The 26,619-nt window shown below is 37.5% G+C and overlaps 1 protein-coding gene across 1 annotated transcript in view; it reads right to left on the reverse strand.

Moving 5' to 3' along the window:
* LOC123319598 (protein timeless homolog) overlaps window positions 1-26,619 on the reverse strand; it is a 358,706-nt gene that overhangs the window by 319,747 nt on the left and 12,340 nt on the right. The window contains exons 3-7 of the mRNA XM_044906624.1: window positions 11,887-12,021; window positions 11,560-11,819; window positions 10,825-11,202; window positions 6,723-7,132; window positions 2,425-2,575 (exon numbers count right to left, since the gene is read on the reverse strand). Coding sequence (XP_044762559.1) covers window positions 2,425-2,575; window positions 6,723-7,132; window positions 10,825-11,202; window positions 11,560-11,819; window positions 11,887-12,021 — 1,334 coding nt within the window. The remainder of the gene's footprint in view (window positions 1-2,424; window positions 2,576-6,722; window positions 7,133-10,824; window positions 11,203-11,559; window positions 11,820-11,886; window positions 12,022-26,619) is intronic.

Raw genomic sequence — 26,619 nt, forward strand, 5'->3', positions numbered from 1 at the left:
TATCGTTTAAAACGAAAAGATATCTCATCTATATTCAGGAAAACAAGAACCGCATAATTTCCCAGTTGGGGTACACTGAGAGTTGACCAGAAAAATTCCACATTTTTCCCTTTGACGCACCGCCAGATTGATACTTATTCCGCTTTGCATGAGTTTTTCATTTAACCACTCATACGCCCAATGCACCTTTCATAAAGCCATAACGGACACGGACCTTTCCTTTAATTAAAACTCGTCCATGAATTAGAGTCGTTTTAATTCCACGTCATGTGTGGCTCGTGGAATAAATATGTCTTCGAATATTTTCCGTTCAGGGATTTAATAAAAAAGGGATATGTTTTCAACACTGTTTAGTGAAATTCCGACTCAATTTTCATCTGCGTAATATGATGCCATTGAATTAAACTATTCATTTCGGAATTATGAATTTGTTGATTTAGATTTAATTTTAATTTCACTTGTTTCATGTTTGTTTCTTTTTGTTCTAATTATATTTATTCATCCTTTCATTCATCTTTTGGAATTTCAACGCTGAGAGTATTTGCCATTTCTTTATGAACACTGCTGAAGACATCCTTCAAAATTACAGAAAAAATTCAGACGCCCACAGAGCACAGGCCATCGTGAAAAAGTTTATTTTTTTTTTACAAAAATTCACCCTCATTTATTTTCTTGTTCTGATTTCAGGATTCCGACATCACTCGGACCGTAAACATTTCGGACCGTTTTTAATCCTTTTTCATTTCTGAAAAACGATATAACACCGTGAAAAACATCCTAAATTAGGAGAGAGAGTTTTTGTTCGCTAGTACCGATAAGCCAGAGTCAAGAAATTTTCACCGATTTTTGGCACATGGGAGACATTCCGTTTCCACTCCCCACCAGTGGCTATAAAAAGAGATGTTCCCCAGCTGGTCCATTCATCCTAATTATTTCTGAATTGTATATCGAGTGTCTAGGCCGTTATCAACGATAGAGTTCGGATTTTCCCTTTTTGGGCTATGACTTCTAGTGATTCTTCAAGATATTTCTCTTTAAAGTAAGTGTAGTAAGCTTGTATCGGGGCTTTTTGTACTTAGGGTTCAATTCAAGTTATGCCATCGTGATTTTCACCTTTCAAATAGTACCAGAACAACCGCCGGAGACAGCTTCCGAGTCCAGAGATACGAGTACTGCGTAGTTTCAACTGGGAACTCAGTTTCAACCACCTATCCTATCCAGTTCTACCACTTCTGGGAGTACGATTTTCTGGCTGGCATGCGAACCTGTTGGAAGTAGAAACCAGAGTGGTGAACAAGTTTGCCTTTGTCCTTATCAGTTCTATCACTGCTGGAAGTACGATTTTCTGGCTGGGGTGCAAACCCGTTGGAAGCAGAAACCAGAGAGGTGAATAATAATTGTGCATCCTATCCCCTTATCCTTGTTGGTTTCTCTTCGCTGGAAGTACGATCTCTGGCCGGCGTGCAAACCAGTTGGAAGCAGAAAACAGGGGAGAGAACCGTTTCCCAACGTCGCGCCGTGCTTCGTTTCCCCGACCGTAAAGTGTAAGTCTTGGTTCTGGCAGGCGAACGAATCCCTAACAACCCTACGCGTTTGAGATCGGATCCTCTTTTTTTCTCCGCCCGATTCACTCCGTAAATCTCCACTTTTGCATTGGTTTTTGTAGTTTATTCCGAGGAAAACCTTTTTAATTGAGTAATGTAGACTGTTTCTATTCCTCCCATTGTATTGCGCTTTTCACTTGACTGATTAATTACTTTTACTAAACAAAATAGGCACTATTGCCCTTTGTGTTCCTTATGACCTTATTACGAGTCAACGAATGAAATTTGTGGACTCGGATTTTGATTTTCACTAGTTATCACTGACATCTCAGATAACACGGAATCTTGTCTTACAGCCGTTTTCAATAAACCTATCTATCCATCGTTTCACTTACTGACGATTGTAAATCACTCTAAAATATATCAACAGAAAGATCATAGAAACGAAATCAGATGGTTTTTCTATCTTCAGTAACTGAAACAACCAGGGTAAGTTTGACATTTTCCCTCTGGAGAATAGCTGGCGCTCGAGATATCCTATTCAACGCCGTTACAACCCTCAATCGCGCAAAAATATTGTTGTTTTTTTTCTTATGCATTGTGTCCTTAGCTAGGTAGGGTGAGGACAAAGTAACAAAGCCTGTGCAGAACACAACTGGTTCTCCAATCTCGTAGGAACATTTTGAAGAGGTTCCGAGAGGTGTCAACTCTCGGTACATATACAACGGTATATGTACCTCTGTACATACATGAGAGAATCAGGACTAATAATGAAAGGCAGGATAGTAGAAACCACTAAGCAGGTAATGAAGTAACAATCAACATATGAAACGAATCTTATACATAATCAAGTGAGTGTAAATGAAAGCAGCGTACTTACTTTTGTTCATCTATCGGTACGTCGGAAGTGGCATCGAATGGAACGACATCTGTCGGGATGCTGCCACCCTCCAGAACGGTTGCGACATATTGTGATGCTTCATCCCATTTGATTTCCAGGCTCACCTCTGGTGGGATTTCAGGTGCAGGTGCTAGAACAATGGAGTACTTTATATTAATTTCAATATTTTTGTATCCACAGTGCGTCTTTGAATCGTAGATATATTTCAGTAATAGATTATTGAGGTGAAAAGAAACACCTTTTCCCTTCACCATTTTCTGTGAGTTGGCAGATGGTTGTGCAACGTCGATTTGACATTAACGATATTCTATCTGTGCCAACCATTGGGAATTCAAAACAAGTGATACGCCACCTGGTGTCAATTTTTGTAAATAAAAAGTTAATGCACTTTTGTTTGTTTACATCGAGAAACGGAGAATATTTTGGGGTTTCAATGAGATCTTTCATAAAAAATATATCTTAATCTGTTGCAAATATCTTTATCTATCTCGTGATAATGCAAATCTTCGATCTTGTCAAGATGTCAGTTTTTACTATTTTCCACAATGAAATGAACTTTTAGTCAATGTTTAAGGACATATGTAACTCGTCCTTATAGCATAATGAAGATTTTGTACATTTCAAATCAGTTATGAAGAATAAGAGGTGAATTAAATAACCTGGATATATAACCTCAAAATGAAAGGATTTACACAAAAAACAAATCTGTTTCCCTCAGACAGAACTTTTTTAATCTAGTAAGTGGATATACATATGAATTTCGATAACAGTCACACGAAATTCATTCAGAAAATCATTTCTGATTCCCAGTTCAACTTGGACAAGTTTTCTTAGCATCAATATTGCAATTTTAGCCATTGTATATAATGGAGAAGGTAAGATATCATAGTTGTGGCTACCATAAATCAATTTCCTTCTTTATGATCGTGTAAAGAGCCAAGAAGTTCGGATTCAAAAAATATTGCTCTTATTTATCAGCTGATTCAGAACATACTCGGAATTTTTTTTTATAAATCCCCTTCAAAAATGACAATTACTGCATTAACTTTTTATTTCAAACTCTCAACACCATGTCGCTACAATCTACATTTGAATTCCCAATACTATACAAAAACTTCAGAAAATTATACCATGACCAACGACTGATATTATAAAAGTGAATGGACTGTATTTTTCAAGCATATTTCAAATAATTCGGTCACTTGTCATAACTTAAAAGAAAATATTTAGCATTCGTCCCCTCCCTTTCACGAATTTCGATCAATCGAACAATCGGAAAGCCATCTGCAAGCCACAACTTTTCGCCGATTTCCAGTCGAACCTATCGCTCAAGGCGCCACCCCGTGCATGCGAAATTAAATCATTTGTCATATTAACGTCTTCTCGGATGGTCATTAAAAGTTTCCCGCGTCGACGGCCGCCTACGAAATCCGTCAGTGATGAACGAGCCCTAGTTCGCTGTCTTCACGTCCGCGAATCTTGCGAAGTTTTGCGAGTAGGGCGAAGCCGAGACGCGATAAAATTGCCTCTCCGAGGAGGGCACGTACCGGAATGGGATGAAAGTATGTTAAGTTACACTCTCTACGTAGCGGATTACGGGGGAAAAACGATCGAGAGAAAACTTCCAAGGAGGAGGCGAAATGTTCGGATCTGCTGCAAGGAAATCTATGAAATCTGAAAATGGTGCGAAATAATGATGAAATAAGGCCAACTGTATAATTAGACACTGGCTTATTATTCAGCATGTAATTTTTCTGATAACTATGCTAAATTAGGTTAAATCAGATTTAAAAAAGCGATAAGGCCTTGCAAACCTCGAAAACTTGCCAATAAACCATACGCTACTGGTGGCAGCCAGAGTACCCGAATATGGCTCTAACCATAGAAATAGGGGCCTAGTGCTAACTAGGCAACTCAAACTCAAAAATGGTGAACCAATAAAAAATACATTCGAATTTCAGGTAAAATAGGTACTTTTTCTAATTTAGACATGTAGAGTGACACTTTTTGAATCTAATTGACGTCTTGAAACGTTTTACTTTTCGTAAGTTACGAGAAGTAAAATATCTCGCAACTGATGATGAAAAGATACTTGCTTCCATAATAATTAATTAAGCTCCCTCCGATCTTGATCTTGTCCACGCCAATGAAGTTCAACTCTATGGTGCCTCAGACAACGTTACTTGACAAGTAACGACGACGCAGCCCCTACAAGATGTTAGATGATCTCGTTTCCGCAGAAGCCATCATCATTCTCTTTTTTCACTTTGTTGAATTAACGTCTCATTGTGCTCACTCAGATTGTTGAAGAACTTCTTTTAAATTTTCACCTCATCAAAGTAATTTTCTTGCAAGTCTATTCTGGTGCTAATTTGTTCAACTCAAAATGTAATATACTAGCATTCTTCTCAGAATTGTTAATTTGACCATGTTCTTTTCATTCTTATGTAATGTCCACTTGCAAGATTATATTGGAATCTTCAAACAGATTTATAATCCTGACTAGTACTGCTCAATTAATATGTTAAAACGTTCATATATCTGCTCAAAAATATATTTTATTATATTTCAACAATTTACATAGATTTTCAGACCTCTTTAGATATTCTCACATGGAAATGGGTATAAAGCACCAGAATTGAATCTTCTAATGTTGATAATTAACCCATAGTAACCTAGTGTTACACATATGTAAAGCAAATTTCACTGGCAAATCAATTTTATTTTTCAGTAACTTGTAGCTATTAGTGTTACATATATGTAACACCATTTTTCTCAAACAAAAACCATACAATTTTCAAACAGAAATTGAGTTGTTTTTGTCTTGTACACTCTATAAAGAATGTTTATTCAATTAGAAGAGTATTTTTCTGAAAAAATCTCAGGTTATTAAGGGTTAATACTGATTTATTGTTTTCTCATGATCATCTCATTTATTTGAATACGTTCATTTAATTTATCAAGTCAACTCTGTTAACTTCTCGATTACATATTACTTATTACTGTTGTCGTGTTTCAGATGAATGAATCCTCATGTTTTCCTGGGTGGACCCTGGAATCAATAGTTTTCCTTCAGAACACGATATGAACTTCTCAAATATAGTTCAACGGTCAGTGGTAAGCCATGATACTGAGTGACACTCTCTCGTCCTGGTTCCACCCTGGAAGCTCTGCTCGGGTAATCGTGTACACTCTCAATTGGTATGATCTACTCATTATACTTGATACTCTCATTGATATATTCTCATATTCATTCATCGTGCTCGACATACATGTTAGTTCTCAGGCCTTCTGCTTTTTTCGAAACCAACGATTAGTGGTTTCCCTCATTGGTGCTCTCATAATTTATCAGTTATATCTATTATTTTTCTGATGGTCGTTCTAATCGTGCTTACTTGTAAGCAGTCCGTCTTTGTAAATGTTGTATATATCGATACATTTTTGCACTCTTCAAGACCAACGTTATTTATATCAATTATAATATTCTTGCTCTTCTCATATTAATCATAATATTTTCGCTCTTCTCATATTAATTATAATATTCTTGCTCTTCTCATTTTACTCATAATATCATTGCTCTGCTCATATTTAAATTATAATTATTGCTCGACTCACATTTAATGTATTGATTTCTTATTGATGACCAGACTTAAGCAATTTAATTTTCACCTCTTGGCCTATCTCATCATTACAACTCAGCCTTCTCACTAAAATTCATTATTCTCACCTTCTGTTTTTCTGATGGAATGAAGAGGTTCATAATTGATTGCTCTGTTGTGTTAATTTTGAATTTATCGAACTTTCTCAAAGTCTAACTCTGACATCAAATGACTTCTCATTTGAAATACTTGGATTATCTCTGTTTTTAGTTGAATAATATCTCTCTGAGTCTATAGACGTAGTTAATATTTGTTTTGTTTACTCATTTTCACAAAATCTGAAGAACCCCGATTTTGGACACATGTAAAGACGGTTTTGGTACTTCCTAGAATTCCTAGAAAAACGTGTGCTATTTCTACGCATGTGCGAGAAAATCTATTTCGATATGTGGGATAAGTGAATGTTTCTCTGGATAGAAGTGTGAAAGCTGCAAGGCTAAAGTCATAATAGTTATCACTAATAATAAATGTTCTTTAATGCCCATCGATCGAAGTCCTTCAACCTCAGTTGTCACTATAGTAAAACCGCCAGAACTGCGTTAAGTAGAAACAATTACAAACATAAAGAAAGCTTGTTGCATGAGCCACCACATTCATTAGGTAATCAAATGAACTCACCACTCTTTTTCTTCCTCTTGGCCTTGTTTTTAGTCTGCACTATAACAGCTCCATTTTTACAGAAAGCCTCAAAAGACCTCATGAATATATGCTGGGTCTCAATCAGATCCTTCAGATACTGATCCGACATCTTCAGCTCATCAAAGGTGAGGAGTAGAGTGAGCACAAGTTCCCTGTATTCCAACACGTAAAAAATGTTACTCTTGATGACCTTGCTTGAATCGCGGACTGTGCCGTCCGGCGATTTATCCATATAACAGAGAGTGAGGAGCAGTTCCCGGTAAGCCAAAAGGGCGATGTGGAGCCGCCTTGACCATGCCCTCAATTTTTTCTTGTCGGTTTGTATCATGTCGAAGAAATTCTCCATGTGTTGTTGGACGTAGTGGAAGGTTTGGACCGACAACGTTTCGCTGCAAGCAAAAAAAATTTTCATGAAAATTGAGTTCATCTATACTGCTCAAAAATTGACATTGACATGTAGTAATATTACTACCTGTATACGAGAAAACAGACAGAAATAATTTCTTTTCGAGAAAATGCTTCGACTTGTCGATTTTTCATTCAAGGGGGACAACTCTAAAGATTAAATTCACGATCATATCGATCAAACCTTAGTGTAACAAGCCCAATGCCTATATTTTGAATTAGAGAAGGGTTAAGTTAAGTTAAGTTATCATTTGAAAAGTCTGTCTCTTCTGACTTCAGCATATTTGATTTTTGTCCATTCAATTCATTCGTTTTCGAGATATTCAAAATCAAATTTTGTATTGTAGGTTGTGGTTGTTTGATTTAAGATGCAGTGTGATTCAATCAAATTCTCGCTAATTTATTCTGTGGTTTCGGTAATAATCGATAACTGCCATACACCAGGCATCAAAATATTACTGTTTGAATCTTTCATTAACAATTGTGATAAAAATGATGTATTCATTGGCAGAAAAAATTGGAATATATTCTGTATTTTTGAAGAAAAAATGGTATAGGGAAAAAGTGTTTCTTTTGACCTCAAGAATCTACTGTTGAAATATTTGTACGAGTCAAAGCCCTGTATAAAGGAAAATGAAAAACTATTTTGCATATCAACTGGTGTATTCAGTTGAGTAAAAGAAATACTAATAATTCGATTCACTCCCAGCATAGCATTTAAATTTCCATAACATAAAACAGTTTTTTAACCAGTGAAAATAACTTACCCAGCAATTGGACAGAAAGATCTACCTACCAGTTTAGTTACTATACGCTTCATTGGAGCGTCCATGCAATTGGATTCCCAACAATTATTTGAACCGCTCATTACTATTTGTTAAAATAAATCCTCAGGAAAGTAATTAATGGTTATCGAAATACCGAATCATTAATGGTACCAATCATATAACATAAAACTAATACGTCCTCTGAAAGGTGAAAATCCGCGTAAAATTAACTACGAATTATAATGGCAAATTAACATTGTTGCATCGAGTTACCTCAGTCGGATAGCGAAACATTGATGAATTATTGTACTCGTTACCCTCTATGAAACGCCTGCTTCGTTAATAATCGAATGGACGTCATTCGTTATATCGAATATTCAATTACAGTATGTTTTGTCGAGTTTCGCTGCAATTATTCAAATGAACAACGGGCCGCATGCCTGCGAACGGCATTCATTTTCGAGGGATGTCAATTGCGGAAAAAAGTTTTCCTTTTCGACAAGATGTGGCAATTTTTTGTGTGCTCGTATTTCGTTTCCGTCGGAACCTGGAAGGGAGTTGACTATGAATGATTACCCTGTATTAGATTCCTTATTCATAAATTAAAGAAAAGGGTAGAAATTTAACCAACAACCTTACTTACAAAATCTTGCCACCTCCGGTGGAAACAGCAGAAATCAAACGGCTATCTTCAGTTTTTCTATTACATCAATAGACATAATACGAGGATATATTGAGAAATGCTTAGCCTACTATAGAACCAGACAAAATTTCAATGTCAAAATATTTTATTACTCAACATATTCTCTTCTTAATTGGATATATTTATTAAGCCTGTTTGCAACAGCCGAGAATTCTCTAGAAAATTTACTCGAGATTTCAGGCGCCGTGAATTATGTACCGTTACATACGCACTTTCGGTAGAATTCTCTGTTCAGTTGCGTACAAAATAATCTCTGCCGTTTTCTTGCGAGAATTTTGTAGAGAATTCTCGGCTTTACAGCAAACCTGCAACGTCTTTAGACCTTTCAAAAAGAATTTTTCTTCTTGCTCTGCAAACCACACTTCCACAGCTTTCATTACCTCCTCGTTGGAAGAAAATTTACGACCATTTAAACTATTTTTCAGTTGAGGAAAGAGATGATAGTCGGACGGAGCCAAATCTGGTGAATAAGGGGGGTTCTAGTAATTCAAACTTTGAATCACGAATATTTTGCATGGCAACATGAGATTTGTGTGCAGGGGCGTTGTCCTACAAAAACAAACCACCTTTGGAAAGCTTTCCGCGTCTTTTCTCTTTAATTTTTCAGTAATGTCGAATAGTAATCTCCGGTTATTGTTCTACCCTGATTATCAATCATGATTAGTCCATGGCAATCCCTGAACTGAAGCAAGAACTTTTCCAGCAGATTTTTGGATACGAATCTTCTTAGGTCTTGGAGAACCAGAGTGTCGCCATTCCATCGATTGTTGCTTTGTTTCTAGATCGTAAAAATGTACCCAAGTCTCATCCATACTAAACGCTTCGGTTTAAGAAGTCTACATCGTTTTTAAATCGAGCACAGATCAAACGCGATGCTTCGACCCTTACACGCTTTTAGTTAACATTCAAACATTTGGGGATCCATTTGCAGCAAATTTTTTCACACACCCACACAGAAACTGGCCTTCCCGATCAGTCATCATCTTCTCTCTTTTGAAGCTTGCAGTCCAATTTTTCCCGGTCGCATACGAAGGACATTGATCACCAAGGGTATTAAGCATACTTCGTAAATCTTCTTACCTCTTAACCCTTAAATACAGGTACTTGATGATGGCTCGATACTCCAATTTTTCGAGTTTCACAATTTCGGTGGACATCTCCTTTCTTTCAATTTATTGCCTAACTCTGGCTTACTTTTTTGTCCTCAAACTTAACACTGACACTTCTAATGAGTTATTGTTCGTTGCTATGGTAACGCAATATTTTTTTATGCATGGAACTGGTCTAGGCTAACTAGATATCAATACATCCTCGTACAGTGAAACTAGTAGAAGGCAGAGGATAATGAATAATACCAAGTTGCAAATAAACCGGTGGCGAAGATAGGGATGGTCAGTTTCAGCAATTCGGTAAGAAAAGTAGTACGACCCTTAACAAAATTAAATATGGGAAAGAGTCGTCTTCATAGCGAACGTTCAGTGGAAAAAGTTATTTTCTTAACAAGTGCGAAAAGTGATACTTTACCGTACGAAACTGCATCGTTCGGGCAAGCAGTTGAGTGCGGCAAAAATGAACATATCAGAGAACGAGAAAGAATTCACTCAGCGCCAGTTATTGAGACTTCCAAACTCATTCAAACAGAACAGAAGCGATCGATATTTTTAGACTGCAAGATGAAAATGTAGAGATTAGAATAAATAGAGAACAAATGGCAGTAGCTGAAGTTCCCATATAAGGGAAAATCCACCAACACAAGGGAATGAGCAAATATACAGAAAATTAAAACTTAAGACTGTTCTGTTAAAAATATATTATGCTCAGAGAGAACAAGAAGCACATAGAAATTACGTTCATTCAAACAACAATATGCGGCACAGTTTTGCACAATCAGTGCAAAACTGTGAGGAATACCGACAAAAATTAAAACAAAACAACCAAAACCAAATGATGAGAATAAATCGGTAGTGCTTTGGCAACGAAGCATAATGTTGACAACACGAACTCTAAGGAATTGCTCGGTTTGGTGCTAATTCCAAAGAAGGCGCGGCTGATCGGCCGTTCGTGACGTTATTTCAGAAATTCGGCGAATCGAGTATATTTTACGGAGAATGAATTTGATAGCCTTCTCTAATCTACAAACCTCCTTCTGGTGGCCCATAGAAGCCTCCATCGAGCCAAGAATCGATGTTTCTCACCAGCTACTCACCTGACCAATTTAACCTCAAACTTGTGCGCCCTGTTGAACTCCATAAAGAATCTGATGGCCCAGAGGTAATACGAGGCGTCGTGCGTGTGGGACTTGGCTCGGACGAGCTGATCCTTCACGTGGTACATGAGAGTGTTGTAGCCGCCGTTCAGGAATTCGACGCAGAACTCTTTGAGGAACAGTCTTATGGAGAAGGCGGAACGCCTCTCGGTGGGCTCCAAGTGTACGGGCAAACGGTTTCTAGGCGTGCGAGGTTTCTGCTTTTCGGAGTCGAAGGTGAGTGCGTCGAGACGACTGAGGGGCTTGTGGTAGATTAGGTCGTTGTCGCTGATGGCCTTCATTGATTTGACGACGAAGGTACCACCGAATCTTGAATGCCTGAAAAGGAATAACATCGAATGAGATGGGTCATTTTTATGTTTATCAGTTAGTATAACATCTTTGTAGTATTCTTGTATGACAATAAAGAGTTCTAGTTGTAACACTATTGATATCAGTTTGATAATACGTAATAATATTGGCCTATGTGTATACACAAACGAAGGAAGAATGAATCATAGATTAAAAACCGAAACAACAAGCTTAAATGGCACTAATGTAAGTACAACAGTGACACAATTAAGACGAGGGGGAACACTCCAGTGCCCTTTGCTCATCTCATTTTCATGATATCCAATAGCTGCGCTCTCCAACACGTCCATGAAAATATTCTTCCAGTGGAAAACCTCGACTCACCTGGCACCGCTGTAAATCTTCGCTTTCTGCTGCTTCTTTATCGCCTCTTTGTGCCTTATCGCCAACAGTTCGCCTTCGTCTTTCACTTTCTCTGCGTGATTTCTATGAAGTTCCGTTTTGCCGAGCTCGGTCGGGTTCTGTTCTTTCAGCAAATGCGAGAGGATTTCCAAGACGTGCATGTGATACGTTTGTTCGTTCGCTGACGATGACACGTATAAAAGGATATCCAGGATGCCCGATTGATGCATTGCCCACAACACCTGAAAGAACAACGATTTTTTTATCGTGCTACGATGCAAATTGAGTGGAGGAGGAGGGTTTTTTTACCTGATCATGGGTGTTAGCATCGTTGTCGGGTCTTCTTTCTAGGGTACGATCGGCCGGAACATAAAGGATGTTTCTGATCAACACAAGAATCCTTTCGATGATTAGACTCGTTTCATCACTACGCTCAGCATGATCCTGAAAAAAAAATCTTCATATCATCAGCTCAGTTACTTGACATAAATAGAAAACATTGCATGGGATTCGTTTGTTTACGTTATGCAAACTTTCAAAGGCGATAAAATAGAAAAAGCATTGACACTTGGCTGTCCAAAGAAAAATTTATTTCCTCAATATTTCGAGTAATACAGTTTGAGACTAATATCTACATTATGGGGCTGTAAAATAAAGTTTTGAAGGTTAGTTCCAAATTGGAGTTCATATGGCTATTAGTTTCCAAAATGCAGATCTTTTTTTTATTTTCTAGTAAAATGATACCCCTAAACTTCATACAAGTATTCCTAGACGAACAAATTTCGCAATCAAGTGTTGGGTAGTCTCCCCTTCACGGACAAATGATTGACATTTGCTGGCGATTGACAGTTGACGAATGAACTAAATGAACAATAATATTAATAATATCTCAATATTGATTTTACGTTCTCAAGGTTCAGCATTTTGGTTGTCAGTACCTAAGTTGATTCTTGTGTGTCTGAATTATTGATGATGACTATATCAATTTTAAGTACTATATGTGCAAATCACGATTGCGCTTCGCAATTTTCTATGCTCTTTAAATTTCAGTCAGACGGTAAGTTTTGTAACTTACATTTACGTTAAAAATGCAATTAGTAAACGAAATTAATTCATGCATATTACCCGCCGATAAGTAAATCAACAAATGTTACAATCTAAACCAAGCTAACAAACTACCACCACTCAAAGTATTAACAGAAATCTATTTCGTCGACAAAGAGTAGACGCATCTACTTTTGTTTTTATGAAGGCAATTAGTCTTGCGCAATTTTCAGTGCGACTTGCATTTGCAATGACGATAAATAAGTCGCCCTTTAGATGGCACACTGTGTTGGCAAATCCTCAACTTTATTTGTTTATACAACAGACAGATCCAAAAATGTTGTTTAGAAAGAGGCACTGCAATTAAAAAAAGTCATATGAAAAATTTACATAATATTTTAAGTATAAATGTGAACTCAATCAACTTTTTAATGAAAATTTTCACTTTTTATACTATTCCAAAATTATTTTTTTCCATTTCTCATTCTACTTCCAAGTATTAAATATTTTCTCGCTACGGCAGGACAATGTCTGCTGATTCAGCTAGTAACAACGATACAATTTTTCATTAGTGAATTTTGACAGCAGAAAGTATCTGAAAAAACGAGATTCATCAATAACTCGAGCTTGCCACGTCGGAAAAAAAAAACGGTAGAAAATGGAGCGTCCGCAGATCCCTTTTCACTCAATTTTTTCCGTAGCGATAAGATTACACCACCATTTACGGCTCGTGTTCCTCTTCAACCCTTCAATCCTCCATTTCCGCAAGGAATCCAACCATGAATACTTCATTACCCCGAAAAATCCCCCTAACGACACACTCCGTCCGTGACTTCATAACGTCTAACTGGACGGACATTCTAATTAAAATAGAAAACTTCCTGCGCCAGAAGCGGCAGGACTTGTAGGAGAAAAAAACGGGTTGGTCCCAAAGCAACTGAATTAATTACTAAGGCGCTCCGCCGACGTACGTCATAACTTAGTTAGGAACTTACTTTCAACAAGTAGCCCGCAAATTTGGGTCTGATGAAAATTAAACGGACCAGAGAAATGGCTCGCTCTATTTTGCATCGATTAGTTAGTTCTTGATACGAAAGGATGTCAAAATTTGTAAGGTTTTTCACTACTTCTTTCTGAAACTTTATGTGAAGTTCACTCCTTTGCCATTTAGTTTTTCGAAGTGGTGCATGAAAACTTTTTTCGAATATTGGATTGATGTCGCCGTTACTTGATAGAAATTCGTAATTGAATTCAAGACTAGACACAAAAATAAGTTTTCAAAACACGACACGTGTTTCGCTATCACAATAGCATCTTAAGGTGGGTGAACGTATTTGGTACCGAATGAAATATAGGGTATTTTCAAAGGTGAGGCTTCATTTCACAGAAGATGAAAGTTAAATTATAACAGTTTATTCGCCCCACCAGACAAACAATATTTGTATAGGATACATAAATAAGAAAATATTAAACAAAAAAGGAAAATTAAATTAAACAATAATGTATAGTAATGAAACTGAAATACCCATATCAATTGTGAAAGCATCGCTAGACAAGAAGTGATCTCTTGTGTTTCTTGAAAGATGATTCAGGTTAGAGTACCCTAAAGAATAGTATACTCCCAATAACGAGTGCAAAAACAACATATTCTCAAAGATCTGATGTCATAGTCATAACACTATATAACTTTCTTCAAACATGATCAACATGATTCATGAAAATATATAATAGGCTTGTTCGTAGAGTGGTTTACAACGGTTGTGAACTATACAGAGTAAGCGCAATTCCATTTTAGGGCGACGAAAATCCATTGGCGCTTGCTCTGTACAGTTCACAACCGTTGTGAACGGTGAATGGTATAATTTGGTAGATCTTTCACAAAAATAAGAAATAATAAGGGTCCTAGAACAGTTCCCTTCGGAACACCAATAATCACGTGTACGCCTGTCATACTGCAGATGAGCAACAATGAGCAAAATGCATTTAATTTTTGGTACTTTTAACCAACATTAACTCCTCTGAAGCAACTGTATATTATGTGTCAATCATTTAATTTTCTTCCATAGCAAAAATGAATATATTTGAAAACCTCTTCATGCGAATTACTGTTGAAAATTGATCGATGCCCCCCTCCGACCTTGCTCTTGTCTACGCTACTGAACTTCAAGTGCAACTCAGATGGTGCCTCGGTCGACGTTACTTGACAGTTGACCGATCGAACCCTCTCTCAACAAGATGACAGATCTTCCCGTTTCAGCTCGAGCGAGTATCATTCTCTTTGTTCACTTTGTTGGATTCACTTCTAATTAAGTTATATATTATATATTATTGTAAAACTTCTAGAGTTAGAACTGTTCATCTCATCAAAGTAATTCTCTTTCAAGGCTTCTCATTCGATTATGGTGCTGAATTGTTCTACTCAAAAAGTAACCAACCCTCAAAATTATAAATTCAATCATTTTTATGTTCTTTTTATTCTGTATGAGATGAATCCACGTGCAAGATCATTTCAAAATCTTCCCAAAGATTTATAATCTTTACTAATACTTCAATTGATATGTTCACAAGAGTCAACTCAATTATGCGTACTCCGGAATATATATTTTATTATTATTTAACAATTCACATAGATTTTCAGACCTCCCTAGATTTTCTCACATGGAAATGGGCATGTAGCACCCGAATTGAACTTTTTCATGTCTTTTTCATTGATAATGAATGCTTATTTGTTGTTTTCTCATGCTCAACTCATTAATTTGAATAAGTTTATTTCATTTCTCAAATCAACTTTGTTGTTAACCATTCACTTACAAATAACTAATTACTGTTATCGAGTTTCAATGACGAATCCGCATGTTCTTCAAGGTGGCCCCTTGAGTTAGTTGACACGATGTGAACTTCTCTGAAATGGTTCAACGCTCAGTGGTAAGCCATGACACTAGTTGGCCGTCTCTCGTCCTGGTTCCACCATGGAAGGTGTCTGCTCTGGTAATCGTGTACTCTCTAAATTGGTATGATCTCCTCAATATACTTTGTATTTTAATAGATATATGCTCATATCCATTCATCTTGCTCGACATATAGATTAGTTCTCAAGCCGTCTGTTCTTCTCGAAACCAACGATTAGTGGTTTCCCTCATTAGTATTATAATTTTTTACCTCTCATAATTCATCAATTATCTTCTATTTTTCTGATGGACGTTCTAGTCGTGCCTACTTGTGAGCATTCTGTCTTCGTAAATGTTGTATGTATTCATTGATGAATTTTGCACTCTTCAAAACCAACGTTATTTATATTACTTAATATTCTTGCTCTTCTCATATTTAAATTGTAATATTCTTGATCTACATTTATTCAAATTATAATATTATTGCTATACTCAAATTTAATGTATTGATCTCGTTGATGACCAGACTTATCATCAGCATCATTATTACAACTCAGCCTTTTCATCAAAATTAATTATTGTAACCTTTTTTTTTCTGATGGAATAACGAGGCTCTCGTAATCAATTATCACTGATTGCTCTATCACTGTAAAAATTGTGTTGATTTTAAATTTATCGAACTTTCTCAAAGTCTGACCTCAAATGACTTCTCATTGAAACTACTCTTGATTATCTCTGTTTTTAATTGTATAATGTCACTCTCAGTTTACATTTGTTGTTAGTATGTGTATTTATTACTGTATTAGCTTCATGCGCATGACTTATTCATTCTATGATTGTGGACGATATACAATAAATGTTTTTACAAGATCATATCCAACTCAATTATCTGGTAACAGTCCACTAGTTTACTTTTTTACAGAATCTGAACAACTCCGATTTTGAACAGAATCCTTTCAATCAGTTTGTATAAACATAAATCACAATTTTTTGAAAAAATTGGATAACTGAAAAACCGTTTTTCGATATCCACCAAAGCCTTTTCGAAAACGCGGATCGGCATAATCCTGGCGAAGTAAAGCTCAATAGCTTCGAAATTGCTACTTGTAGCGTGTCCACAATAAAAAACACAATATTTTTATTGATTCTGAATCTACGTCCTTTGAAACGGATTTCATGAACGTTTTTTTTTTTCGAAATATAAGGATTGTCTCCCTCATACATAACAAAAGCCTTTAATCTCCGCGGCAGCTGGTAAGAATAAATTCCTTCGACTGCTTCTCCGAAAACATCGACGTAGAGCTATTGTTTTTTTTTTCCTGTATAAGCGTAACAACACGTTTCCACTACAGTTCACGCTCCATCTCCAAGCCAAAATTCATCACTGCCACAGCCGTGTCATCTCTAGCAACGCCCTTCCGAAAAAAAACAGAGCAGAAATTATCTCCGACATAAAATCTGCATGGCTTTACGATAACTGCGGCCGTTTCGTAGGAGACATCGTCGCCGGGAAATCCGCGCTTTTTATTATAGTTTCTGCCAACAATGGGGCTCGGTCCAAAAGTAATTTACCGGTTGCATTCTGAGAGAACCGCAGATCTACGTTGCCGAAGGAGGCCTCGTTATCTACCGAGAATGTACCAGTTTACGTGGGCAATTCCGGAATTAATTGAGTCATACCTTGGACGAGCGCTCACGTTGCCCCGAAGTTAATTGTTGGTAGTGAAGAAGTTGTACAAAGGCAAATTACGCCCTTACGTTTACTGACCGAGAAGGTAATTTCCTATTTGTATGCAGATTTTCCGAGATTTCCCCGTTCTGAGGTTTCCGGTTGTAACAAGTAGGCTGGAGATGCTGGATGGAAATTGAAATCAGAATTTATCGCGTTTCCTCGTGGTTATTCCTTCCCTTTTTATCGCAAGGATGGAAGTGATTAAGATAAATCTACGATAAAGGAATTATTCTCCGATGATTATTCTTCTCTCTTGATATTATTGAAGATTTACTCGAAGAATAGACCTTAAACTAGCTCCAGGGTTTCGTATGGAAAATTAGCTTGGCAATGTTGGACTAACCGAAAGCCAACCGTGGGTGTTCTGTTTCCTAGGTGTGTCAACTTCAAGTCTTGAAGGTTGATGCAGATGAACAGAATATGTTCAACCGTTTCATCAGTGCTCCTGCACCAGCAGCCAGTCAGTCCAATTCTATTTAGGTGTTTACTAAACAAATGGCCAGTCATTGCTCCAGTCACTAGACTCAGTTGTTTCCTCTCAAGAGCCAAGAGTTTTTTGACCTCAGGTATAGAGGACGGCCTCTCAATGAGAAGCCTCGACTGCCTGAGACCACTTCTCATGCTCCATTCAGAGAAACATTTCTTGTCTAGCCATATTTTAAAGAAGTTCTTGACAGATGTACGACAGATGAGCAGCGCCAGTCCCGGACCAACAAAAGCTGAGCAAATATGTCACGCGTGCCCGGACACCAGATAACTTTCACAATTTTACCAGAGCATCCCTGAATTCCTCTACTAAGTGTGAGTTAACCCCTTCCTCAGAAAGGGATTTCAGGGTTCCCTGACTGTCACAAGCAATATAGATGTGTTTACCGAAGTACCCTCTGCGGATATTCTCCAGTGTGTAGGTCAGAACAGCATACAGCCTGCACTATGGAACAATCCTTCTCTAGGGGGATGGACAGATTGAAAGAAGGTCCCACAATTCCAACTCCAGTCCCTGTGGGCATCACAGAGCGATAAGTGAACCAAGTGGGGCCTGGTTGGTGTGTCAGGAACCCTGTAGGGTTCGGCGATGTAGAAACTAGAGACCGCGCGGTCCCCTCTATGGATCTATGTGATACTCCACCATCTTCAGAGCCCTCGCGTGCTCTTGAATTGTCGTCTATCACGCCATTGTTTCTGTTCCCAAAACTCTGAGAGCTGTGTTTATAGCCACCTCTGTAATTACAAGGTGTGGAGGAGGTAATCCCAGCAGACACTCCATGGCTGCCGTAGGGGTGGATCTCAGAGCGCCAGTTGTGGTCTAGCAACGGCTTTGATTATTTTCAATTTTGTCTCTTTCGACATATGGCTCCTTCTACCGATCAGTGGATAGATTCTATTCATCCCTGCCTTGGTTTTGTCAATGGCTTGTTTGATATGGCTTCTCCAGGTTAGTTATTTGTCTACTAGGGTAATACCTAAATGCTTCGCTTCGTTTTTCCATTCAATTTCTTCTCCATCCACCTCCAGGTTTGTTGTAGTTTTCAGTTTTCTCTTCTGTGGTAATATCGCTTGGCTCTCCTGCCGTTGGGCTTTATTTTCCACTTGATACACCAGTAATAATTCAATTCGTCTACAGCTTCTTGTAATTTTTAACTTCTGGCTTGCGATTCCAGTGTCGTCAGCGGATATTGTCGGCATGGTTCTTCGATTTTTTGGAATATCGTGAATGTTGTACAGTAGTGGTCCTAGTACTGACCCTTGAGGCACCCCTGCTTCCATTTATCTTGTTGTGGAGATTTCTCCTTCCACTTTCACGTAGAATCTCATGTTCCTCAAATAATTTCTAATCAGCTTGCATAGTTTGATCGAATATCCAGCACATCTCAATTTATAAAGCAATCCTTCATGCCACCCTCTGACGAATGCTCTGGCGCCATCCAGTAGAACAAGACCCGTTGCTTGTTTATTCTAGAATCCTACTGTTATACATTCTGTGAGACTCAGTAATTGCTGCTCTGAGGACTGATTGCTTCTGAATCCGGATTGCTCTGCAGGTTTGAGATTCAGTTTTTCAGTTTCTTCTGTTAGTCCTCTTATATTATTTTTCCTAGGGTTAACAATATCGGCCTGTAATTTTGGGTAAATTTTTTTCTTTGCCTGGTTTGTTGAACACTATGCCTTGTGCGGTTTTCCACTTTTTCGGAAAGTGTTCGGTCCTTATTATTCCGTTTGCAATATTTGTGAGAGCAGCTATGCTCTAGTAATATTCTTTATAAGCATCTTGTGGGTGAAAATCTAGCATTACCAAAGTAATGTTGAAGTTATAGTTAGACACAGGTGTCCCCCTTCATTTGCTACTTAGTTCAGAATAGTTCAGAAGGGGGAATATAATTGGACAACTAGATAATGAAGACACCTACGAATTTCTTGCATTGAAACATATAAAAGGTGTTCTGGAGACAACCAAAACCAAGGAAAACCTAACAGCCAGCTACCAAACGAAGCTCGAAGATATAAGGAAATCACAGCTTAACAGACCCGATAATCACCTTCTCTTTCGGGATAGTTGATTGGACGGTGAATGAAAACTTCGTCATCGATAAATCAACGAGGAAAGAGATTGACATGAATTATAGTCAACATCATTTTTTATTTCTCAAGAGAAACATAGTACTGAAATCAATCTAGTTGGAGTATGACATTATAAGAAACTCTTCAGTATCCTTTTATACGCATTTGACGAGCATCCTTATCTTTTTGTTCGCAACGTTCATTGTTCATCGAAGAGGACATCTAAAGTCTATCAACAGTTGGAGAAGTCGAACTAGCAAAGTCAAAGTTTCCCTCGAAGAAATAACAAAAGAATAAATGATTCTCCAAGACAAGGACCATTAAATCTTTTTCGATTATCCCGCCAGATTAGATTGAAAATACATTAGAGTCTATAGCAGGGAGGGGGTCTAGGGTCCCATAGTCGGGAAGAAGAAAAAGTTACATTTTCATGCTAAGCGAGTTCGTGATTGATAAATCTCTCGAGGCTGTCGTCTTTCAATTGCCCCATTCTGATATACGAGTCGGGATGTATGAAGTGAGTGTATTATGTGAGGAAAACGTTTTAGCAGTTACATTTGGGAGTAACATTTATAACCAAGACAAATGCCTCTTACTGAAGTGTCGTGTTTGTACTTCGTTGCGTATTGATCAACATATTCTACCTCTTTCAGCTCAATCATTATCTGGGTAAAATCCAACAGAAAAAGCTTATGCAAAGCAAAATTATGTATGTATACGGGGTGAGTCGAGAGAATCGAAACAAATGATGACAAGTGTCAAATGTGAAGAAGACTTTTACTGAATATGTGGAGTTAAGGGAATATCAGCTCTATTTGTTGGAAATCTCTTTAATTTACATCAACGTGTCGACGACTCACGCCGTCTTCTTCAGGATGCTGTGAAAGTTAACATCAGTAAACTTTTTGTGACAGTGCGTTGTGGAGAATGACATGCTTCTGTTTCTGTCACCTAGACATGATGATCACGAATTATTTTTTATGATGTACCATGCCGAGAAATGTTATATGTATGTTATTTTTGGATGAAATAATGTATGCACATTTTTTGCCTTGTTGTATCTCACACAAGTTTGGTGAGTTGTGTTGTCCGTTTTCATCTCGGTTTTCATTGTTCATTGTCAGCTGATTTCCGTCATTCCGTCTGAGTTTGTTTTGTTTAATGCAAAAAGTTTCGAGATTTTTGTTTATTCCCCGAAAAAGAAATTGTTTGCTTTTGAACACATGGTGAGTTTTTGTATATATTTCTATTTCTAAAATCAATTAAAATTATGTATTGCTTGATTTTACAAAATTGCGAAATGTTATTTATATTTTGGATACCAAAATATAGAATATTTTTTTCAGATCCCATGCCCAGAATAAACAAGAAAGACTCAAATGCCTTTCATGTCTGGATGGCTTCAAACAATAAATGCCACACAAAAGTTGTAGGGACCAGGGATTCAAGTTTTTGAGAACTAGAAGTGTCAATCTAGGGGATCCTCTGGGAAATATGTTTGCTGCTTTTCGAACTGTTATTATTACATGTCATCATATAAAACTGCAATAATTTGATATTTGACCATTTCTAAATCTAACAAGAAATGGTCATGAAAATGATGAGAATGGCATATTGTACAACTTGCGTTCCTTTTTGTTTCATGATGACAAGCCTGTCAAAAAAATACACTCCATCGACTCTCTCTACTCCTATCGTTCTTTTGATCGAATTTTTCCCACTAAACTCGATAAAAAGAACAATAGGAGTAGAGAGAGGCGACGGAGTGTATTTTTCGAACTTGGTGAATATTATTTCAAAAACGCGTCCGTTATTTGAATTTCCCGCGAAAATTTTTTCGGGGTAGTTTCTCCAGTAGCCAAGGGAATGAATAACACTGAATTGACTACTCTCCTCTTTCCCTTTCTCTATGGTTGTTTTGTTTTGTTTATTTCATGTTATGTATTCTCCCACGCGACATTCTTTGCCTTTATTATTTCCTTCTTGGTTTCTCTGCTTATACGATTATATTTATTTGTCTTCGTTGTCTTGTGTCAGTAGCCAAACATTATATGCCAGTTTCTTTTCTTTTACTTTTTGGACTATAGAGCTATTCCGCCAAAGGTCCCCTTGTTTGGTTTTCTGTGTTTTTTCTTTGTTTTCCCAAACTTTCTTTTGCGGCCCGATGGATGGATTGCACTATTTCATAGAGAGATTGAAAAGTCATGGTTGCATATTCAATATGGGATAGCTTTTCACTTAATCTCAGTTTGTATAAGAAAACTCTGAACGGGTCTTTCGATGAGTGTAGATTGTAATTAAAGTTCGTTTCGCGTTAACAAATGGCAGGTAAATTTCCGACTTCAACAAAAAATTATTATATCTGAGTTGCACTCTGCTCCCCTATATATACTCTCACGTTCTCTACCTTTATTCTGTTGATTTGTCTACCTATAATGACGTATATAATTCATTTGAGCTCTCTCTGTGTCCACGTATGCTTATGTATATTATTATACTTGAAAAAACCATTCCATATCTTCAACCCATACTTTTTACATGTTTCTATCAGCCGTTCTTCATTATTGTTCAGGTGATCCTCCCCATACCTTCCTTTCATTTTGCTTTGTATGCAACGTCCTACTCTAACGTAAGATCTCCCATTATAAATACATCTTTCCTTTGCGCTATTAAAAAAAAGTTGTTTTCCCCTTTTCTGGAGCACTGTCACTGAGAGCATTATACACCTAATATAACCGAGTGTATTCCGTTAACCTTAAATTTCACTTGTTCTCATTCAGAAATGTCTAGTTTTTAATATTTTATCTCAAAGTATTTTTTAGGACGATGGAGACACCCCTTCTTGCTCGACATTTTTGATTTACACCACTTTAGATATAGAAAAAGTCTTCAACCTCTTCAATTCCTTGGCCTTTCTTTTTTGTTTCAAAGAGTACTGCAATGTCCACTTTCTGATGTTGCAATTCCACAAATACTTCTATTTTTTTATTACATGTAGTATTTTCCTCAGTTTAGTCGATACAATAGAATAAACAAAGCAAAAGAATAAATAAACAAAAACTATATAAAAAACTTGAATGTTAAAAAACTTAAAAATTGCCATTTCCTGTAGAAATAACCCAGGGATAGCTTAGCAAAGTGATATCTTCTAATCTTCTGTAATCCCCAAATAAGCAGCGTCATTTTCAATTATTCTCACTTCGCATGTTTTCTTCATTAAAACCCACCATCTTCGATCCTTCCTTCCCCTGAAGGCAAACCACTACCGAAGAGAAAGCAGAAACTTCAAAAACGTTCCAAAAACGCTTTTCCGCATACCGCAACTTTCAATCAACATTCAATCGGTTCTCGAGCGCATTCAGATCGCTATAACCAATTTCATCCCCCGGCGCGGGAGGTGGTGGGGCGGCGGCCGCTCTCCATAAACGCTGAACAATGTAGTACTCGCAACCGTAGACCACTTCAAGGGATGATGTTTCCATTTCCTAAACACTGCAACGGATCGACTGTCCGAGCGTGGAGTGGGTCAGTTTTAAAGTGCCCGGAATCGTTATATGGCAGTCATTTACCGTTGAGACCGTCGAGATTGTCCGGATCCGATATTAACGCATTTTACGGCCTTTGGATGGGCCTGTGAGTGAGTCCTTTTAGTGTTTAATCGGATTTTTCCAATTTCCAGTATACCGATGTCTCATTTAAACGGAATCCAATGATCTACAGGGTGAAATTTCGTTTAGTTCAGTTCAGTTTTTCTTAAGATATAACACAATGTTCTTTTTACACCAAATAAACTTAGTAACATAGAAATCAGAACACCCAGTCTTGATTTTTATTACAATTTTTCACATATATTCCTTTTAAAAATTGAGCGAAGCCCCCCTCCGATCTTTCTTTAGTCGACGCTCCTGGCCAGCTCCGTTGGCCACGTATAGTACCCCTAGCGCTAATTGAAGAAAGCAGCAGCCCCACTCTCAGTGTTTTTCAAAAGCGAAAAACTACACATTACACATTTTCTTATCATATATCTTTGTTAACACTTCGCATTGTTCACATTTAGATTTGTTCATCTCATCAAATTGATATTAGTTCAAAGTCTTCTCAATCAATTCTGGTGCTAAATTGTTCTCTCTAGATCTTCTCACATAAAAATGGGTATGTAGCACCAGAACTGAATCTTCTCAAATATTTTTCTCATTGATAATGAATACTGATTTACTGTCTTCTTATGCTAATTTATTTTATTTGAATCAGTTTATTTCATTTCTCGGCCAACTCTGTGGCCTCCTCAATTATTTATGACTAATTACTGTTGTCGAGTTTCAGATGAATGAATCCTCATGTTCTCCAGGGTGGAACCTGGAGTTAGTAGTTCTCAGAATACGGTGTGAACATCTCAACTATGGTTCAACGATCAATGGTAAACCATAAACAGTTGGATACACTCTCGTCCCTGGCCCCACCCTGGAAGTCCTGCTCTGGTAATCGAGCACACTCAATTGGTATGATCTACTCATTGTACGCTCATTATACATTCTCACGTTCATTCATCTTGCTCGATATACATGTTAGTTTTCAGCCTTCTGCACTTCTCGAAACCAACGATTAGTGGTTATCTCACAGTACTCTCGATTTGCACCTCTCATAATTTATCAATTGTATCTTCTGTTTTTCTGATGAACGTTCTAATCGTGCTTACTTGTAAGCAGTCCGTCTCTTTAAATGTTTTATTCATTGATAAATTTCAGCACTCTTCAAGACCAACGTAATGTATATTAATTATACTATTCTAGGTCTTCTCAGATTAACTATGATTGTTCTTCTCATTTTATTAACTTAAGATTACTCTGACGAGACGTGGGACCACGTCATGATGCGAAAGATTCAAAAATCTAACGAAGGGTTTAGTGCAGAAGCATTCAAATTATTCTGACGTCACGTCACAACAATTTGTGACTGCATCTCCTCATATTGGGTAGAGACTATCACCAGAAAAACTCACGTACTTGAACTAGATATCGAAAAGTAAGGAAATATTCGACATTATTTGGAAGAATAAAGTCAGATTCCAAATTGTGACTGGACCAAAGGCACGGAAAATATTTGTGAACAACGTTCGACATTATTTTCGACGACCGGTAAAGGGCTTAGGTTCGAAAACATTGGTAATAGAAGAGGTCCTAGCTTTGATTCTTAAGTCACACACTAGTTGATAAAGTTCTGTCAAATATCTTGTCTCTTATATTTTTCTATAATCCTCCAATGAATCACCATGTACTCATACGCCTGCCACATCCATTTTAACCTTTCACAAACCATTTTCATTGTAAAATCACACCTGAACAACCCTCCATATATCCCCTTCTATAAATCTCTCTTGTCGAGCCTCTCTAAATTAACACTTTTTCCACTATTTTACTTTTCTCCCCACTGAATTATTCATTTCTCGCCTGTGGGTTTTTTCGTATGTGGAAATTTTCCGATATCGGATGAATGGAGTCCTTCTAGCCCGCTCTTTCCCCTTAATCGCCTTTTTCACGTGTTTTAAATAGGAAACGACCCTTCATGTCCCCCAAGGATTAACTGTTCGCCCGTCTGTTAATGGAAGCCGGCTAACGGGAAATTTATCGCGAAAACAACAATAAAACGCCAAACTGCCGATAAGTAGGTATATGGAAAACTTTTTTCCTGTCCGACACGGTCCGATCGCCATAAATTTCCACGAAAAATCTGATATTTCCGAAGGTTACGAACATGAATGCCATCCCGGGAGAAATTGGGCTATCAATCGATCTGAAAATATGGCATACAGAGGTTTTTATTATACGGGGTGTAATAGTCAATAGTTGCGGAATTTTTTTACGTAGGACGGACAACACAGCGCTGATTTGAAACACAAAAATAAGCAATAAGCGTGATAACCCCACAATTTCGTACTTTACAGTGTAGAAAGTGTTCAATTTCCATCGCCAGGTGTAACATACTCGAGCGTATCAGATGCAGTTACCCTACTTGTTTCTGATGATAAATTTATGTTACTTTGATAGATTGAAGATGATAACAATGCATTTTTTAATGCCTCTATACACTATCGTATTCGTTCAACTTCGCGAGTAGTGTAGAGGAGCCATGAGGCTAATAGGGCTATCGGAATGCTACAGGCTGGCCTAACTCAGGTTGTTGTAGCGGAAAGTCCCCAAGTCAGCCAAAGTGTGATATCTCGACTTTGGAATAGGTTCAGGGAGACAGGTTCCGTGTAGGAAAGACCAAGGCTTGGTGGGCGACGAAAAACAACACCTGCACAGGATCGTTTCATCACCGTTTCGGCGAGAAGAAACCCTACATCTACGTGTAGAATGCTACGGAATACTCTTCAAAATGCAGATTGGGGTCCAAGTTTCCATCGAAACCATCTGACGACGTTTGAGAGAGGTGATTCTAGGTTCTAGACGCCCATTTTGAGGAGTTCCATTAACACGTGACCATAAGCGTCAAAGACTGGAATGGGCAAGGCAGCATATCAATTGGAACGATCAATGGCGTAGTGTCCTTTTCACTGATGAATCCAGATGTGGACGATTTTCAGATTCTCGAAGAATAAGGGTATGAGAGAGAGAGAGAGAGAGAGAGAGATACATTTATTCAATCATGTAACCAATACAGTTGTTGATCTTGTCAAACACAATTCATTTACAAAAGGTAAAAGAAAAAAAAAAACAAAATAGTGAGAAAATAAACTCTACAGTTCCTCATAATTTCTTTCATTTAGGAACTCGTTTAAACTGTAATAGCATTTCTTTACAAGAAAATTTTTAAGGCTAT

The sequence above is a fragment of the Coccinella septempunctata genome, chromosome 8, assembly GCF_907165205.1.
Source record: "Coccinella septempunctata chromosome 8, icCocSept1.1, whole genome shotgun sequence".
Taxonomy (NCBI): domain Eukaryota; kingdom Metazoa; phylum Arthropoda; class Insecta; order Coleoptera; family Coccinellidae; genus Coccinella; species Coccinella septempunctata.